The 19,286-nt window shown below is 48.5% G+C and overlaps 1 protein-coding gene across 1 annotated transcript in view; it reads right to left on the bottom strand.

Annotated features, from left to right (window-relative positions):
* ASXL2 (ASXL transcriptional regulator 2) overlaps window positions 1-18,337 on the bottom strand; it is a 70,705-nt gene extending 52,368 nt beyond the window's left edge. The window contains exon 1 of the mRNA XM_029913227.1: window positions 18,115-18,337. Coding sequence (XP_029769087.1) covers window positions 18,115-18,337 — 223 coding nt within the window. The remainder of the gene's footprint in view (window positions 1-18,114) is intronic.
* Window positions 18,338-19,286: the final 949 nt, after the last annotated feature.

Here is a 19,286-nt window from a genome sequence, read left to right as displayed (position 1 = left end):
AAAGGAGGTGAGTAATCAGGAAGCAAAAGCTGTAGATGACACAAAGTTAGTCAGGACTAGAGAGGACTGTGAGGAACTTCAGACAGACCTAGCCAAGACAGGAGAATAGGCAACATGATGGCAAACGAAATTAAATCTTGTTAAATGCAGAGTAATGGGGGGGGGGGGGGGGGGAGAGGAGAAGGGGATGCCGACATGAAGTTTATGGAAGCTGTACTGCCATCTTGATATGAAAAACCTGGTCACACTGGATGAGGGACCCAAAGTGTCCACAGACTTCACCTCTTATTAAAGATGAGGACAGCTGTAAATTTGGTACATTCCTCAGTCTGCCAGCAAGTTGAAAGTATAGCCCTTGGTTAGGTAACCTCTGGGCCCCAGACCTGGTATAAAAGACTGGATTCTTGCTTACAACTCTTGTACATAAACACAGGTTCACACATAGACTCAGAAACAGAGTTGGCTGCTATTCGCTTTGAGACATTTGAATAGCAGGAACATAAACCACATCCTCTCTGAAACCAATCAAGACAGAAACTACTAGTTTTGTGTGCAGCAGAATAGCTAAAACCACTAGAGGCAACTGCTTTGCCTCACTTTAATTTCTCACAGTCCTATGAGGCACATTGTGAATTACAAACTACATGTCAAACTCTTTGTTCCTTTAAACTAGCAAAAGCCATACATGCCGGGAAGTGGATTTTCATCTCAGAGTCGAGTGACTACCTTTTGCATTGTTTTAATGCTGACATTCTCTGTGCAATGGGGTCTGCTGTGCCTATACTAACAGCTGTAACCACAATGAATTCTGCAGAGTAAACAGAAGAGTTAAAAAAAGTTGGCATGGTCACAGTTGTTTAATTTAGCTACTGGCTCCCCAAGTGATGGGTATCTAATTGTGAGGATAAATGGCTCTCTGAACACACAATACAGACATGCATGGGTATAAGTCTTTAAACCACGATTTGAGGACTTCAGTGGCTCAGATATAGGTGAGGGGTTTGTTACAGGAGTGGGTGGGTGAGATTCTGTGGCCTGCGTTGTGCAGGAGGTCGGACTAGACGATCATAATGGTCCCTTCTGACCTTAAAGTCTATGATTCTATAATAAAAAGATACACGCACGCATACAGAAGTTTAAACCGACAAATGAGTTTAGAGGGCATGCATCTGTTGTGGGAGTTCTCATTCCTGTAAGTACAAGGTTTTAGAAGCTGAGCTTGTTTCCTTTAGATTTCCGTAGCTCAGCTAAAACTTGAGTGTATCTAAAGAGAATATAAACGCAGTGTGGTTTGTCTTCTTAAAAATGCTCTACTTTCACCGTGTAACTTGCAAGAGTTAGTTAGCATTAGTGTTACATTTTATACATTTTAAACATGATCCTATGTGGAGCAGGGAAATTTTGCTTCCTGATGCTACTAGATTCCTGGAGCACTTGGAGTTAGTGTTACAAAAACAATCACAAGTTCTGGAATTATATTATAAAAGTGATGGATGTAACTGGAAAGTCCTCAGGTGGAGTTGCCATCTGATTTTAAAACGTTAATGACTTGGTTTGCACTACAGTAAAACCTCAGAGTTACGAACACCCGAGTTCTTCTTCGAGTGATTGCTCATGTGCAATAGGTGTGTGCGCGCGCCGTGTGCACGATCGTTGGAAGGTTTTCCCTTAGCGGTACCCGTCGGGTTGGCTGTGGAGACCCCTGGAGTGGCGCCTTCATGGTTGTGTATATAGGTCCTCACCGACCCCCCGCCTGCTCAGTTCCTTCTTACCACCAGTGACGGTCATTGGAGCAGCTCAGTCTCTTGCATTCGCAAGTGCCTACCTAGTGGTTCCCTTTTCTTAGTTGTAAATAGTTATTAGTTTGTTATATAGTTTGTAGTTAGTTGGGCTGACTTTGGGGGGCTTCCCCCCACCCTAGTTTCCCCAGGCACCGGGGCATGCCTTGGTCGCAGGGGTTTAAGGCGTGCGAGAGGTGTGCGAAACCTTTGCTCACAGGTAATCCACACGTTGCTTGTCTCAAGTGCTTAGGAGAAGGCCAGACAGACAAGTAACCAATTTGCAGGAGCTTTAGACCCAGGACTAAGAGAGAGCGGGACTCCTCCTGATGGAGTCGGCCCTCCGCCCCCAGCCAGCACCAGAAATGGCACCAGCATCATTGGTGTGCAGCGCCCCGGCCTCGGGGTGGGACGTCCCGGCACCGAGAAAGGACTCCTCAAAGGAGCACCGGTGCTGCTCCCCGTCTCATAAGGCTAGTGTTACCAGGTGGCATCACTCCCAGTCCCCAGTGCCACATAAGAAGTCATGGGATGCTAAGAAGCTGGACCTTTTTGGCTGAAAGGTCTACTCAACCATAGGGCTCCAGCTTCAAGTGGCCAGCCAGCCAGCAGTACTCAGCTGCTATGCTTTCAATTCTTGGAGCTCGTTGGCAAAATTCCAGGAGTTGCTCCCGGCTGACTCGTGCAAGGAGTTTAGCGCACTCCTTGAGGAGGGCAGGGTGGTCTCGAGAACCTCTCTCCAGGCCGCGTTAGACGCAGCGGACTCGGACCATGGCCACCGCCATTACAATGAGGTGCAGTGCGTGGCTGCAGGTGTCGGGGATACCACCTGAGGTCCAGAACATGATTCAAGACCTCCCTTTTGACTGTGCAGGCCTGTTTGCCCAAAATATGGACTCTTGCCTGCACAGCCTTAAGGACTCACAGGCGACTTTGAAGTCTTTGGGGATCCACACCCCTGCACTCAAAAGAAAGCCTTTTAAGCTTCAGCCCCATCCCGTTTCTACTCTGGGCTTCCCAGGCGAGACTCGTCCAGGAGACGGGGCAGAAATAATAGGAGGCGCCCGCCACAGTCCTCCTCAGGCCAAGGCCGGGGTTCGGCCAAAGAGCCCCCGGGCCTGAAGCCAAACTTTTGAAGATGTGCTCGAGGACGGAGCATCAGTATCGAACTTGGATCCTTACCCCCCCTTTGTGAATCGACTCTCCCGCTTCTACCGTGCTTGGTCCCAGATCACGTCAGATCGCTGGGTCCTGAGCCCGGCAGGGATGGGATATTCTATCCAATTCTGTTCCCTACTGCCCTCCCCACCCCTTCCCCCTTCAGGGACCCTTCTCACGAACAACTCCTTTTGCAGGAGATGCAATCGCTCCTCGTTCTAGGGGCAATAGAGGAGGTTCCTCACGAGTTCAGGGGCAAGGGGTTCTACTCCTGCTATTTCCTCATCTCCATAAGAACGGCCATACTCGGTCAGACCAAATGTTCATCCAGCCCAGTATCCTGTCTACCGACAGTGGCCAATGCCAGGTGCCCCAGAGTGAGTGAACCTAACAGGTAATGATCAAGTGATCTCTCTCTGGCCAACCACCTCCACCTTCTGACAAACAGAGGCTAGGGACACCATTCCAAGGGTGGGCTCCGGCCTATCCTGGATCTGCGAGACCTCAACACATTCATAAGGAAAGTGAAGTTTCGCATGATCTCTCTGGCCTTTATCATTCCATTCCCTGGAAAAAAGCAAACATGATTCTGGGATGTATTAACAGGTGTGTTGTGAGCAAGACACGAGAAGTCATTCTTCCGCTCTACTCTGCTCTGGTTAGGCCTCAGCTGGAGTATTGTGTCCAGTTTGGGGCACCGCATTTCAAGAAAGATGTGGAGAAATTGGAAAGGGTCCAGAGAAGAGCAACAAGAATGATTAAAGGTCTTGAGAACATGACCTATGAAGGAAGACTGAAAGAATTGGGTTTGTTTAGTTTGGAAAAGAGAAGACTGAGAGGGGACATGATAGCAGTTTTCAGGTATCTAAAAGGGTGTCATAAGGAGGAGGGAGAAAACTTGTTCACCTTAGCCTCTAAGGATAGAACAAGAAGCAATGGGCTTAAACTGCAGCAAGGGAGGTCTAGGTTGGACATTAGGAAAAAGTTCCTAACTGTCAGGGTGGTTAAACACTGGAATAAATTGCCTAGGGAGGTTGTGGAATCTCCATCTCTGGAGATATTTAAGAGTAGGTTAGATAAATGTCTATCAGGGATGGTCTAGACAGTATTTGGTCCTGCCATGCGGGCAGGGGACTGGACTCGATGACCTCTCGAGGTCCCTTCCAGTCCTAGAATCTATGAATCTATGGATCTGGGGGACTGGTACGCTGCCCTCGACTTGAAAGATACGTATTTCCATATATCCATTATCCCAGCCCACAGACGTTTTCTTCGCTTTGTAGTCAGCAGCCAGCACTACCAGTTCAGGGTGCTCCCGTTTGGCCTCTCGGCGGCCCCACGGGTATTCACGAAGCATATAGTAGTCGTGGCAGCCTTCCTCCGCAAACGTAAGGTGCAAATGTTCCCGTACCTGGATGACTGGCTCATCAAGGCTGAGTCGCAAGCACAGGCTGCAGAGCATGTGTCTGGCCCGGGCCACATTCCACAGGCTGGGCCTCATATTGAATGTGCCCAAATCCACACCGGCCCCAACGCAGAGAATAGACTTCATAGGAGCTCTCTTGGACTCCACACAGGCCAGGGCATTCCTGCTGGAGCTGCGCTTCCAAGCACTCAGGGACATTATTGAAAACCTTCGCCAATTCCCCACAACCACGGCCAGAAATTGCATGAAACTCTTGGGGCATATGGCGGCCTGCACATACGTGGTCCAGCACGCCAGGTTACGCCTTCGGCCCCTCCAGGGGCATGGTTGGTGCGGGTGCACAGGCCGGGTAGGGACCCACTGGACACGAGTTACCCTCGCATTCTCGCAGCCACAAGTGGTCTGTGCGGGACTACCCTTTGCCAAACCCCAACCTACACTATCCCTAGTCACGGACACCTTGGTAATATCAGAATCCAAGGCCTATGGTCCCACACAGAACTATCACTGCACATCAATGTAAGGGAGCTGAGGGCGGTTCGTCTGGCATGCTGAGCAGTCCAGGCCCGCCTTCAGGGCGCATGTGTGTCGGTGCTGACGGACAACGCTGCAGCCATGTTCTATATAAACAAACAGGGTGGTGCTCACTCCTCTCCCCTGTGCGAGGAAGCCTTTAAGCTGTGGGACTTTTGCATCACCCACTCGATACACCTAGAGGCGTCGCACCTTCCGGGAGCGCAAAACAAGCTAGCCCACCGCCTCGACTCGATTTTCCAGAGGTGGGGCTCTCCCCACATAAACCTGTTCGCGACACAGAGCAACAGGAAGTGCCAGCAGTTCTGCTCTTCCCTGAACCACAGCCCAGGCTCGATTGCAGACACCTTTCCCCTTTCATGGACGAGTCACATGCTTTACGCGTTCCCGCCATTCCCTCTTATACACAGAGTCCTCCCTAAGGTTCGCCGGGACGGGGCTTCCTTGAGCCTCATAGCACCAGCGTGGCCTTGCCAGCACTGGTTCATCATGCTGTTGAACCTCTCAGTGGACAGACCAGTAGCCCTTCCTGTGTGCCCGACCCTAATCACACAGGACCACGGCCATCTACAACACCCCAACCTGGAGACCCTCTACTTCATGGTGTGGAAACTCCATGGCTGAACCCTCTTGAGCTTCAGTGTTCGGACCCAGTGAGGGAGGTCCTACTGGGAAGTAGGAAACCCTCCACTCATGCCACATACCTGGCAAAGTGGAAGTGCTTTTCCATCTGGTCTCTGCAGAGGGGCACCGAACTGCAGCTAGCGCCAATTCCCCTTGTTTTGGACTACCTGTTATACCTCCAGCAGCAGGGGTTGGCAATCTCATCTCTCAGGGTACACCTGGCTGCCATTTTGGCCTTCCACCCGGGGGCAGCGGGTAGGTCAGTCTTTGGCAATCCCATGGTGGGACAGTTTCTCAAGGGCTTGGACAGACTTTTTCCCCAGATGTGACAGCCCGTTTCCCAGTGGGACCTCAACCTGGTCCTGTCCATGCTCATGGGGCCCCCTTTTGAGCCCATGGTGACCTGCCCTCTGTCCTACGTTTCCTGGAAGGTGGCCTTTCTGGTGGCCATAACCTCGGCCAGAAGGGTATCTGAGCTCAGAGCGCTGACTTCCGAGCCCCCCATACGATCTTTTATAAAGACAAGGTGCAGCTATGCCCTCACCCCACGTTTCTACCAAAGGTAGTCTCCCAGTTTCATGTGAACCAGGACGTATTTTTACCTGTGTTCTTCCCTAAGCCACATGCCAGTTACAGAGAGCGGATGTTCCATTCCCTGGACGTCAGGCATGCCCTAGCATTCTACATTGAGCGCACAAAGCCATTTCGTAAGTCACCACAACTCTTTACTGCAATCGCAGAAAGGATAAAGGGGCTTCTGATTTCGTCCCAGTGCATTTCATCATGGATCACGTCCTGTATCAGGACGTGCTACGACCTGGCTAAAATTCCAGCCCCTCCGCTTACAGTGCACTCCACGAGAGCGCAGACGTCGTCCGCAGCATTCCTGGCGCAAGTCCCTATCCAGGAAATATGCAAGGCAGCAACGTGGTCCTCTATCCACACCTTCATGTCACACTACGCCATTACCCAGCAGGCGAGGGACGATGCAGTCTTTGGCAGGGCAGTCCCGCACTCAGCAACCAGGTGAACTCTGACCCCTCCCCCAGGGAAACTGCTTGGAAGTCACCTATTGGAATGCACAGGAGCAATCACTCGAAAAAGAAAAAATGGTTACCTACCTCTCGTAACTGTTGTTCTTTGAGATGTGTTGCTCATGTCCATTCCAAATCCCGCCCGCCTTTCCTCTGTTGGAGTATTCTGGCAAGAAGGAACTGAGCTGGCAGCAGGTTGGCAGGGACCTATATACACCGCCATGAAGGCGCCACTCCAGGGGTCTCCACAGCTGACCCAACAGGTACCCGCTAGAGGAAAAACCCTCCGACAATCATGCACGCGGTGCGCGTACACACCTATTGGAATGGACATGAGCAACACATCTCGAAGAACAACAGTTACAAGAGATAGGTAACTATTTTTTATGAAATGACCAGTCAAGCACAAACCTCATTTGGAACTGGAAGTACACAATCAAGCAGCAGCAGGGGCGAGGAAGCACATATGGCACAGTACTGTTTTAAACATAAACTACTAAAAAAAGGGAAAGTTTAAAACAAAAGATTTGACATGGTAACTGTTTCTGTGCTTGTTTCATTTAAATTAAGATGGTTAAAAGCAGCATTTTTCTTCTGCACAGTAAAGTTTTCCCTGACCTCCTGTTCAGCGTCTGGGCCTCTGTGGGGACTGTAGCCGAGGTGACGGTCGCCTGGCTTTGCAATGAGTCGTGCCTCGGCAGTGACCTGGGCCGGCTGTGAGGCTTGCACCAAGGTTGCCTCGGAACCACGGGGCGTAGGCCGATCCTTGGCTGTCTGGGGTGGCCGGTGCTCCGAGCCCATCGAACGGGAGCCCTCTGTCGCTTGTCGGATATATGCCTGCTGAAATGGGAATAATACGAGTCACCGTCCGAGTCTGAAGACGCAGATCGCAATGAGATGACCACAGTGGTGCCGCGTGGTACTGCGCCGGGGACCTTTGCCGAGTTGATGATGCAGGGGACAAGCATTAAGTCTCTGGCGGCTTCAAAAGCGTCCGGGATGGAGGGTAAGTCCAACTCCTCCACCTGGCACTGCCCATCCCGGGAGTCGCTGTGTGCCGGACTCGACGGTCCCCCCGTGGGAACCAAAGTCGATGGCGCCGACTCTTGCTGCCTGGATGCCGAGGGTTCCTCCACGGGACGCCCCGGTACCGCGCCTGCAGGTCCTGTTGTTTTCTGCACCAGGGAGCGCCCCGGAGGCTTTTCTATGCTGCTTGTACGGCACTGGTGAATGCGAGTGGTGCTGGGTTGTCTGTGCATCCTGCGGTGCCGGAGAGCACCGGTGCCGAGGGTGTCTTAGACTAGAGTCCTTCCTTGGCACCATGTCGCATACCAATGCCAGGGCACTCCGTACGGACGCGCTCGGTGTGGGGTCCTGGCAGGCCGCAGCCAGACTGGGGACGAAGGGCGGATTCCATGAGCAACTGCTTCAGTTGGAAATCTCACTCCTTTTTAGTTCAGGGGCGCAAAGCCCTGCAGATGATCCGAGGAATGGAAAACCTTTCATATGAAAGGAGACTCGAGGAGCTCGGTTTGTTTAGCCTAACCAAAAGAAGGCTGAGGGGGGATATGATTGCTCTCTTTAAATATATCAGAGGGATAAATACCAGGGAGGGAGAGGAATTATTTCAGCTCAGTACTAATGTGGACACGAGAACAAATGGATATAAACTGGCTGTGGGGAAGTTTAGGCTTGAAATTAGACAAAGGTTTCTAACCATCAGAGGGGTGAAATTTTGGAACAGCCTTCCGAGGGAAACAGTGGGAGCGAAAGACCTCTCTGGCTTCAAGATTAGGCTAGATAAGTTTATGGAGGGAATGGTTTGATGGGATAACGTGATTTTAGTCAATTAGGCAATAACGTGCCATCGCTGGTAAAATGAGGGTCCGGCTAGAGAATCTTGCCTGTATGCTCGGGGTTCTACTGATCGCCATATTTGGGGCCGGGAAGGAATTTTCCTCCAGGGTAGGTTGGCAGAGGCCCTGGAGGTTTTTTCGCCTTCCTCTGCAGCATGGGGCAGGGGTCGCAAGCTGGAAGATTCTCTGCGACTTGAAGTCTTTAAATCACGATCTGGAGACTTCAACAGCTGAGTTAAGGGAAAGTGGGTGGGTCAGCTTTTGTGGCCTGCATCATGCGGGAGGTCAGACTAGATGACCATAGTGGTCCCTTCTGACCTTAAAGTCTATGAGTCTATGAGATCTTGCACCTGTCTGGTGCGCCTCCCCCAGACACGAGTCGTGGGCATTGCTTGTTAGCATAGGCTTGCTGCAGGTTCCACAAGGTTTAAAGCCTTGGGCTCGCGGCATGTCCCAGAGCCCAGGAGGCGAGGGGGTTGTGCAGGGCCAGCGTTTCCACTAGGCAACCCTAGTTGGTCGCCTAGGGCGGCAGGATTTGGGGGGCGGCATTTTGCCATCCTCGGCGGAAATTCGGCGGCGGGGGGTCCTTCCGCTCCAGGTCTTCAGCGGAAATTCGGCGGCAGGTCCTTCACTCACTCCGGGACCCGCCGCCGAAGTGCCCTGAAGATGCAGAGCGGAAGGACCTCCGCCGCCGAATGCTCAGAGGAGGAGCGCTGCCGCCTAGGGCAGCAAAAACCCTGGCGCCGCTCCTGGGGTTGTGACTGGGGAAACCCCACTCCCAAACCTCACTATATACAATATACACACTAACTACAATTAAACTAGGCTAAGCTAACTATATGAAAGAACGCTAAGGGAAGCACTTGCTAAGCAAGCGACCGCAGTTCCAACCACCGTCACTGGCGGTAAGGAGAAACTGAGGGTGGGGCTGGGTCGGCAGGGTCATATATTAAGCGCCGTGAAGGTGCTACGCCAGGGGGCTCTACAGCTAACCCGACGGGAGCTGCTAAGGGAAATCTTTCCGACGACCGTGCATGCGGCGCACACACCTGATTGGAACCGACATGAACAAGCACTCGAAGAAGAATTATTCTTTAGTACAGTTTTTCAACTAGTTCTGCACCTACCTTACAGTAACTTCATCTCGACCCACATTACACTAGTTTGCCTAGGAGAATGTCACGTGGGACTGTGTCAAAAACCTTAATAAAATTGAGATATATCATGTCTACAATTTCCCCCCATCCATTAGACAAATAACCTTGTCAAAGAGGGAAATTAGGTCAGTTTGGCATGATTTGTTGTTGACAAATCCATGTTGGCGGTTACTTATTACCCTGTTATCCTCTGGGAGCTTACAAACTGATTGTTTAATAATTTAAGTATCTTTCCAGGTATTGAAATCAGGCTGACTGGCTATAATTCTATGAATCCTCTTTGTTCCCCTTTTTAAAAATAGGTACTATATTTGCCCTTCTCCAGTCATCTGGGACCTCACCCGTCCTCCATGAGTTTTCAAAGATATTTGCTAATGGTTCAGCCATTTCTTCATCTAGTTCCTTAAGTACCTAAGGTGAATTTCACCAGCTCCTGCTGACTTGAATGTATCTAGCTTACCTAAATATTCTTTAACCTGTTCTTAACTTATTTCAGCTTGTGTTCCTCCTTTCCCCTTGTCGTTAATATTAATCGTCTTAAGCATCTGGCCACCATTATCCTTTTTTAGTGATTACTGAAGCAAAATAGGCATTTAACATCTCAGCCTTCTTGGTGTTGTGCATTATTAGCTCTCCTTCACTACTAAGTAGAGGACCTACACTTTCCTTTGCCATTATCTTGCTCCTAATCTATTTATGAACCTCTTCTTATGCCTTTTACATCCCTGTCTAGGTGTAACTCATTTTGTGCCTTAGCCGTTCTGATTTTGTCCCTACATGCTTGTGCTATTCTTTGATATTCATCATTAGCAATTTGTCCATGTTTCCACTTTTTGTAGGATTCCTTCTTGATTTTCAGGTCATTAAAGAGTTCCTGATGGAGCCATATCGGCCTCTTACTATTCTCTTTCCTTCACATCAACATAGTTAGAACATAAGAACGGCCAGACTGGATCAGACCAAAGGTCCATCAAGCCCAGTATTCTGTCCTCTGACAGTGGCCAATGCCAGGTGCCCCAAAGGGAATGAACAGACAGGTTATCATCAAGTGATTCATGCCCTGTCACCCATTCCCAGCTTCTGGCAAAGGGAGGCTAGGGACACCATTCCTGCCCATCCTGGCTAATAACCATTGATGGACCTATCCTCCATGAATCTATCTAGCTCCCTTTTGAATCCCGTTATAGTACTGGCCTTCACAACACCCTCTGGCAAGCAGTTCCAGAGGTTGACAGTGCGTAAATCATTTGCTGTTGATAGTTTGCTGTTGTACTTTTAATACTGTCTCTGAGAAAATGCCAGCTCTCCGGAACTCCGTTTTCTCTTTTGCTTTTCTTCCCATGGGATCTTTCCTACCAGATTTCTGAGTTGTTAAAGTCTGGGTTTTTTCGAAGTCTACTCATCCTTTTTCTGCTGCTCTCACTTGTTTCTTTCCTTAGAATCATGAAATCTGTCATTTCATGACCACTTTCACCCAAATTGCCTTCAACCTCCACACTTGCAACCAATTCCTCCATGTTGGTTGGAATCAAGTCTAAAATCGCTGTCCCCCTGGTTACTCCCTCTACTTTCTGAAACAAAAAGCTGTCCCCAACACATTCCAAGAGCTTACTGGAAATTTTCTGTGTTGCTGTATTACTTTCTCAACATATGTCTGAGTAGCTATAGTCCTACATTACCACCAGGTCTTGTTTTGGATATTTCTGTTATTTGTTCCAGAAATGCCTCATCCACCTCCTCCTCCTGATTTGCTGGCCTATAGTAGACCCATACCATGATGTCATCCCTATTGTTTTTTCCTTTTATCTTTACCCGAAAATGTCTGATCTGCCTCTCACCTCCTTCTGGACCTCAGGACAAGTGTATATGTTCTTAATGTATAATGCAATACCTCCTCCCCCTTTTCCCTGCCTGTGCTTCCTGAACAAGCTATAACCCTCTATACCAATATGTAAGTCCTGAGATTTATTCCATCAAGTCTCTGTGATGCAAGTTAAATCATAATTTAGTTTATATACTAGTACTTCCAACTCTTCCTGTTTAGTCCCCATATTCCTTGCAGAAGTTGTTGTTATTATTACTACAAGTAGTATTATGATAGCATCTAGGAGCCCCAGTCATGGACCAGAATACTACTGTGCCAGATGCTGCACAAACACAGAACAAAAAGAAAGCCCATAGCCCCATAGAGATGACAATCTCAGTATAAGACAAGAGACAATGGAAGGACAACAGAATTCGGGAGTGAATGGGATAACAAACATTTTTCCAAGTAAGCAGAAAGATTCTAGTTTTGGGATGGACTGTTTATAGACAAGCAGGGCCTCACTAGGGCAGTGAGTCAGTCCATTAGCCTTTCATCTTTGAAAACCAGGCTCTACTCTCAGCTTCATTATAGGGAACACGGCCGCGGTGAACTTCTCATCCTGCTCAATGGAGATTTGTTTATAGCAGAAATCTATCACACAATTTGACAACTGACAGACTGCTCAAGAGACTGAATAGCAGGTGGTGTAGTGGGTCAGGAAGGAGGAACTTGGGCAGGGAAGTGGGCCAGGAGTGAAATCCTGAACTGGAACAATAAGGTGCTGTTGCCAAGCAAACATGAAGTTTGGTGGTACAGCAAGAAAAGAGGGTCCAGGACTGGGAAGCAAGTGGTGCTACAAGTGAGGTATTGACAGAGCTAGAAAGGTGGGCAAGGGGGAGAAAGAAGGGAAAAGCTTTGAGTCATGAAGAACGTAAGGATTCCAGCCAACCCAGGTGAGGACCTGGAGGCGAACTCTCCCAGTACAGCCAGGAGCAATCCAGTGGGCAGGTGTAGAGGAGTCAAGGGAGAGCCCACAGCAAATCAGGGGGGCAGATAGAGGAGCTAATCTTTTGGCATCATGAGTAGGTATTTTTTGGATTATGAGTAGCGCTTTGGAAAAACACCATTTTTCCTCCCCAAACCTGAGCCATGGCATGGTCAGGCTCCTGCTTGTACACTACCTGGCTCCTGTCAGCAGGAGCAGCCCGAGCCATTTTGCTGGCCAGGGCTGAAAACATCCGCCAGAATGACTGAGCCAAAAAAAGGCCGAACCGTCTTAACTAATAAGGCCATTACTGTGGCTGTAGGAGAGGCACTGGACATTGTTGAAGAAGAAAGCACAAAAATGCTCTTGCATTTGTACAGCAGCTTTATCTAAATGGATCCCAATGAGCTTCAGAAACTTGATGATCACATTGTATAAACCACACACGTAGGAATCACTTTGCCAACCACTGAAGTGAAGCCATTTCTAGGGAAGACCATAGCAGCTGTTTAATAGTGCACAGCAAAACTACACAACCATCTGGGTCAGGAAGCAAAGTATCATCCCTAACTGCAGAGTTTAGGGAGGCAGAATATTCACAAACTGGAATAGGAAGAGGATACAATGGTTTAGTCCCACTAAATCCTTGTGAAATTAAATTTATCTGGGGTTGTCCATGACATCGGGGGGGGACGGGACGGACGAACGACACACATCTAGCAACACAGTCTCCCCCTAGCTTGATGGTCCCGTGAATACAGCGCACAGAGGGACACAACTCAACTTCATAGAACACCCTGGTTTTTTCTTGGAGAGCTCTGACCCAAGTACTGATTCAGCTCAACTCCCACATCCTTTTCACAAGATCAGACAAGATCACAGTTTGAAGTGTTAGAGGTAACAGGAGAAATAGTAACCTTAACCTGTAAGCAACTAGAAACACAATATTTTGAGCAATTAAATTATGTTTCTGATCAATTTAAAATATTACATTTTTATAATGCCACGGGGAATTACAAAGATTGTCTTTAGCTGGATAACTGCTTGAGTGAGCTCCAAAGACAGGGGAAAAATTAATTTGGTTACTGGTGCCCCACGTACACAGACATTACTGCCACCGAGGGAGTGGGTAATACAGCACAGACAGTTCATTCTGTCCTCAGGAGTGCTCAAATAATCTCTGCTCCAGCTGCCATGGTAAATCTGATTTACTCTCTTCTTTGGTATGAAATTAATATTCGTTTTCACAACGTTCAGACATGATGGCACACGTTCGTTTGGTTTGTAAAATGTAACAGAGTACCCAAATGCAGCACAATCTAAATATAGTACAGCGTGCCCCAGAAACTGCTGATGAAACCAGCCCTTCACCTATCCAAGCATCCCTGCAATAGAAGCCAACATAAGCCATGTGGCCACACAGACCAGGGACTTACCTCTTCTGGTAGGAACTCTACTGGGATTTTGTCTCGGACTTTATTTTGCTTTGGGATATATGCAATATAAAAACAAATTACAATAGTAGATCCAGAGTTCCTGTTCAAGGAGTTGCATGAATTGCCATGAGGTTCTCTGCCTTGGAAAGTACACAATCAGAAAGCAAAGGCAGCACTTTACGCATTTGGAAAGAAAGTACAGTGAAGCTGAACTAAAAATACAATACCCCCCCTTCAAGTATGTGCAGTCATAAGCTTAAAATAACCCAATTTTAACCAGCTAATGGGATCCAGATGTATGACAAAAAACCTACATTAAAGTCATCACAATATATTTTGAGAAGCACATAAATGTGTGTCTCAATAGCCCCAATGCTTAGCTTATTTTACAGGTATATGATTTATCATAACTAGAACTCCACAGTGAATTTATATTAAAACAAGATGAAGCTTACAATTGCCATCCACCATTTTAAAACAGATTTCTTCCACACAGCTGCTCTTCACTGAAATGAAGGAAGAACTAATGCCCCAAAATACTGTCCCAATTACAGCTTTCCAGAACTCCCACTCCTGCACTTTGCCCTGGGTGAAGTTGCAACTTTCACTGCTGTAACTAAGATTATACATTCCTAGTATCAGATTAGGTTTTTATGATACAGAAAGGGCCAACTGTTCGTTGCACGCACAGACACACACACACAGACACACACAAAGAGAAACTCAAATATATTTGGCACTGGCAGCTCTGAGGAACTCAACTCTAGCACTAAACAAGTCCAAGGCATGTCTGCACACATTTCATGTGTCTCCACACTCCAATAATCTCATTTCAGGGCTCTACACTCTTTCCTCTCTCCATCTGGAAGCCCCCTGAAAATCCCCGTGTTCACACGCTCTCTTGCTCATAATGGATGGCTCTTCTCCCCTCCAGTCAAGGGTAGAGAAACTTACCACTGACAGGCACCATGGAAAAGGGAGGAGCACAGAGAAGGGGGAAGTGTGTTTAAACTGATCTTTGTCCTGGGTGAAGAAATACAGAATAAAGGCAGCTCCTAATGGGCCTCACTAGAGAGCTGGGAGCTAAGGAGAGGTATAGTGTTGGAACACTTTCAGAGAAATCAGACTGCCCAAGTATGTGTGCATCCTACTCCATATGTAGGAGTGCCTCCATCCCAAAAACATACCCCTTCAAATGTGCTCACCTAGTCTGTTAATCAGGGGACAAGGCCAATGTGGAAATCTTCAGGTTAACAAGCAAACCACAGCCCTGCAAACTGACAACTCTATTCTCAAACTGATACCATAGCCTCCAAAATCCAACATCATGACAAAAGTTGATACCCAGGTAAACAATTCCTCTGACTATGGGATTCTCCAAGATGGCGCCACCCCAGGACTCATCCAAATAGGCGCACAATAGTTCTCGTTTCAGCCTAAGTGTAGACATGGGGAGGGAGTGTGGGGGCAGTGATTACACTTGTATTCTGGTCAAACTGTCAACTATTCCAGGCTGAGAGCAGTACTTGAGCACACACTGAAGAGCAGGCCAACCATGTCAATCCATCCCTGTAGGCTCATGGAGCCAGTAGTCTTTGAATACGCTAATGGAGAATGCCATCGTACCACGGGATCAGACAACCTGTGTCCTACATTCATATACCACAGCCACGAGAGAGGACAGGAGATTCTCCTCCACTTCTGAAGGGGCAAAATCATGATCACCAGAACTGTTCTTGACAGTGAGCCAATTTCTCAATCCAGATAGCATTTTGAGTCACTGTATACGGTGAGGAGAGAGAAACAATCAGAGATACACAGATATACATACACAAACACACCCCTCCTTTGGAAGTTTTAAAATTTTAGCTAAAAGTACTAATTATTCCCAGATGTACCTCAAACTAGCCAGCATTAATACACTGCTCTTCTAGAACACCTTTCATCCAAGGATCTCAAAGCACTTCTGGGAACATCAGTTACGGCAGCCTGTAGCCTAATCATCCTTCCTCTTCCCTGGGCAATAAGGCAGGCACTGTGATGGTTTGCAATCCTGGGGAGCACTGGCCAGTGGTCAGGCCCTTTGAACTGCAGGGAGGGGGGGTTGGTAGGTGAGCCCAAGCCCTCCCACTTCACCGGGATCTGACCCAGGGCCCTGTGAGGGCTATCAAAGGTCTGACACCCAGAAGAGCCTTAAGGTGCCCTCCCTGGACCACTTCCTACCACCCCACTGTTGTCCAAAGTTCACAGTCCATAGCAAGAAGGTGAGAAGGGGGTCAAGCTCTAGTGTGCACAGTTTCTGTTTTCCCAGTGCCAAATGTGGTTTTGGGAAGAAGGCAGGTAGGTTGATTGGTTCAGATGAAATTCTGAGACCAATGTGGGGGTGTATTTTGCATGAAGTCTTGGCACCACCGTGTCCCTATGGAATGTTGCACAGGGAAGCTCAGCCATAAGTGTCTGAATCTCACTCATTCTTCTGGCCAAAGTGATAGTGACTAGCAAGATCTTTTTCTGAGCGAGTTCATGTGATGAACATTCTGTGAGAGCCTCAAATGGAGGCTCTGCAAGTCTCAGGAGGACTATACTGAGGACCCAGGCAGGGGTGGGCTCTCTGACTGGTGGGTAAATATGTAGTAGCCCTTTGAGACAGTGGGGTGAGGGAAGACTGAGCACAACTGCACAGTTGGGTGACAAGCTGAAATCACCGCAATGTGGACTTAAATAAAGCCGAGTAAAAGACCGGCCTGACTGCGATTCATAAAATAGTCAAACATTTTTGGTATTGAGGCTTGGACCCAGTCCTGGCCTTTTTGGACATATAGAGAAATCACTTCTAATTGGAAGAATATGTTCGTCTGGTAGATGTTTGCTTTATATCAGGATTTGCTGGACCTGTGAGGAGCAGTCTCTGTCCGTGGTGCTCAGCAACCCAACACCACACTGTCAGTTGCTGCAATGGAGTATTTAGTCATCTGTTGTGAGATTAGACCCAGGCAGTCTGGGAGCTGGACCAGAGGCTGAAAGGACATCTATCATCAGAACTGCCTTGGCTAGTACGGAGCCATCAGAATGATCATGGCTTTGTGTCTTTTGATCTTGGAAATCACCCTGTGAATCAGGGGAACTGGTGGAAAGGCATACAGCAAGCCTTTGTCCCACTGTAGGAGGAAGACATCTGCTAACACCCCCGGGACTCAACCGTCCTCTGGATCGAAAGTTGACATTTTGCATTATCCCTAGCGGCAAATAAGTCAATCATCTCTTCTGATGGATTATCCTCTTCCATGATGGATATATGTAAGGACCATTCATGGCTCATCACTGATTGCCTGCTCAGGAACTCTGCTAAATTGTTGCAGAGATTTGGGGAGATTTGGACTTCTCCTGCAGGGCTGCAACTACTAAAGATCCTAGGTTTGGGTGGGAATAAAAGTGCTTGAAATTTTTCGGGGCACTTGGTAGCACATATCCACTCCTTTGGATGTAGGCTCAATGGTTTCTACATGCAGAGTCTCTGTGGGCTTGCACTCTGAGACTGGTGCTGGGTGTTGGCCCCATGTCAAAGATGTCCCCGGAGGGGATCTAGGTAATTCCGGGAGGGCATATGTAGGGCCTATAATTGGTGTGATGGTCAATGCTGGTGGTGTTATCGGCGATGGTTTTCTGAGTGTTGCTCTCACCTTGGTAGTGGGCTTAGATTCCCTGTCTCTGGAGGAGTGTTGTCTCTTCTCCTCCTTCCAGGACAGTGTCTCCCAATGTTTAGAGTTGTGTATGGACTCTGCTTGGCCCCTTTCAGTCTTTCCCTTGGATTGAGGCACCAGTGTCAGTTCCAACAATAATAGCCTGTGTCAATGGCCCTTGCCAAGATAGTCGGTGCCAATTTTGACAACATTTTCTATCCTGCTTTTCTGTCACTGCTTGACAATGGGGTGTGATGTCTGCTGGAGGAAGCATTCACTGAAGATGGCTCTTTTCATTCTTCTGGGACCAAGGTGGTGCGCATCGATTGTTTGAGCAGGAATGGTATCAGCTGCACATTCCTCAACTTACGCATCCTCAAGAAGAACGGTTCGCACACTGCACACTTACACTTACCAGGTATATGATTTCCCCTCAGAACAGAACAGGCATTGGCTATGCCTGTCCATGAGGGGGATAAGTTCATCGCCAATCAGGTGGGGTTTAAACACTGATTGATAGTGCTAGGCACAAGGAAACTAGTCCCTCTGTAAAGAGGAGCATACTGGGGGAATCTTTTTTTCCTCTCCAGGGCCGGCTCTAGGCACCAGCCTAGCAAGTGTGTGCCTGGGGCGGCAAACAGGAAAGGGCGGCTTCCCAGGCGGTCTTAGGGTGGCACTGCGGTGGCTTTCGGCGGCATGCCGGCAGCAGCTCCTCCTCCGGTTCCCTCTTCGGCGACATGCCGGCGGCAGCTCCTCTGGCGGTTCCCTCGTCGGCGGTATGACGGTGGCAGCTCCTCCCCCGGTTCCCTCGTTGGCAGTATGACGGTGGCAGCTCCTCCCCTGGTTCCCTCAGCAGCGGCATGACGACGGCAGCTTTTTTTTGCCTTCGCTGCTTGGGGTGGTGAAAAACGTAGAGCCGGCCCTGTTCCTCTCATTTGTTTTTTGAAACAGCCAATTTAAAAAAAAACCACCTAGGAATGATGAGGCTGATGGAGGTTTCTTCACCAAAATGTTAGGGGGGGAAATGAGTTTGAAGCTGTGTAAGAGCAGGTTGGACACTTGCTGCGTTCCATCTCGCTGCCATGGGCAGTAAGAGGGAACCTCAGCAGGGTTATAGCTGCTCTGCCCTTTACGCTGTCACATGGAAGCACAAGGGGGTACAGGGTGCATGCCTGGTCCCGACAGAAATGGCTATTCAAAATAATCCAACCTCGCATGCACGAGGCACATGAACAGTCACATGGGATCTAGGCTGACACATACTCCAAGAAGAACAGATAGATCCATTAGCAGAACACCAGGCCTGAGTTGGCAGCAGAGCCTTGGGAAACCAACAGCTAGAAGGAGGGGGTTGTTGAGCAAAGCTGGCAGCATTAACTCAGCGCCTTCCCTCTCTCACAATCCCTTCCCTGAGGAACGTGCAACTAAGGAAACCTCCAACCACAGGTTCACTGTGGGGACGTACTGGGATATTAATGGTTTTTTCTAGCTGTAAAGTATTTGAGAAACAGGATCACACTCTGCTGTTTCATGTTACGAGCTAAACAACACCAATAACAAATCTAACCTCATGAGACTAGAGTCAAACCTTTATACCCCTTTCGTTATAATCCAACCTATACCACAGCACTTACATCTAATAAACTTGACACAGGATTCCTAGGCTTTGGGCATATACGATGGAAAACATTAGCAGCAGTGAGAGGTGCCAAGTTAGTACTTGGTCTGTTAGTACTGTCTCCCCAAAGAGCCTGCTAGAATCCAAAGTTGTCTTGTTTCACAAGGTAGCCATAGGAAAGAACAATTTCAAA

This window comes from Terrapene carolina, unplaced genomic scaffold (assembly GCF_002925995.2).
Source record: "Terrapene carolina triunguis isolate 2854851 unplaced genomic scaffold, T_m_triunguis-2.0 Scaffold523, whole genome shotgun sequence".
Lineage (NCBI taxonomy): Eukaryota > Metazoa > Chordata > Testudines > Emydidae > Terrapene > Terrapene triunguis.
This window is presented reverse-complemented; position numbering and strand designations above follow the sequence as displayed.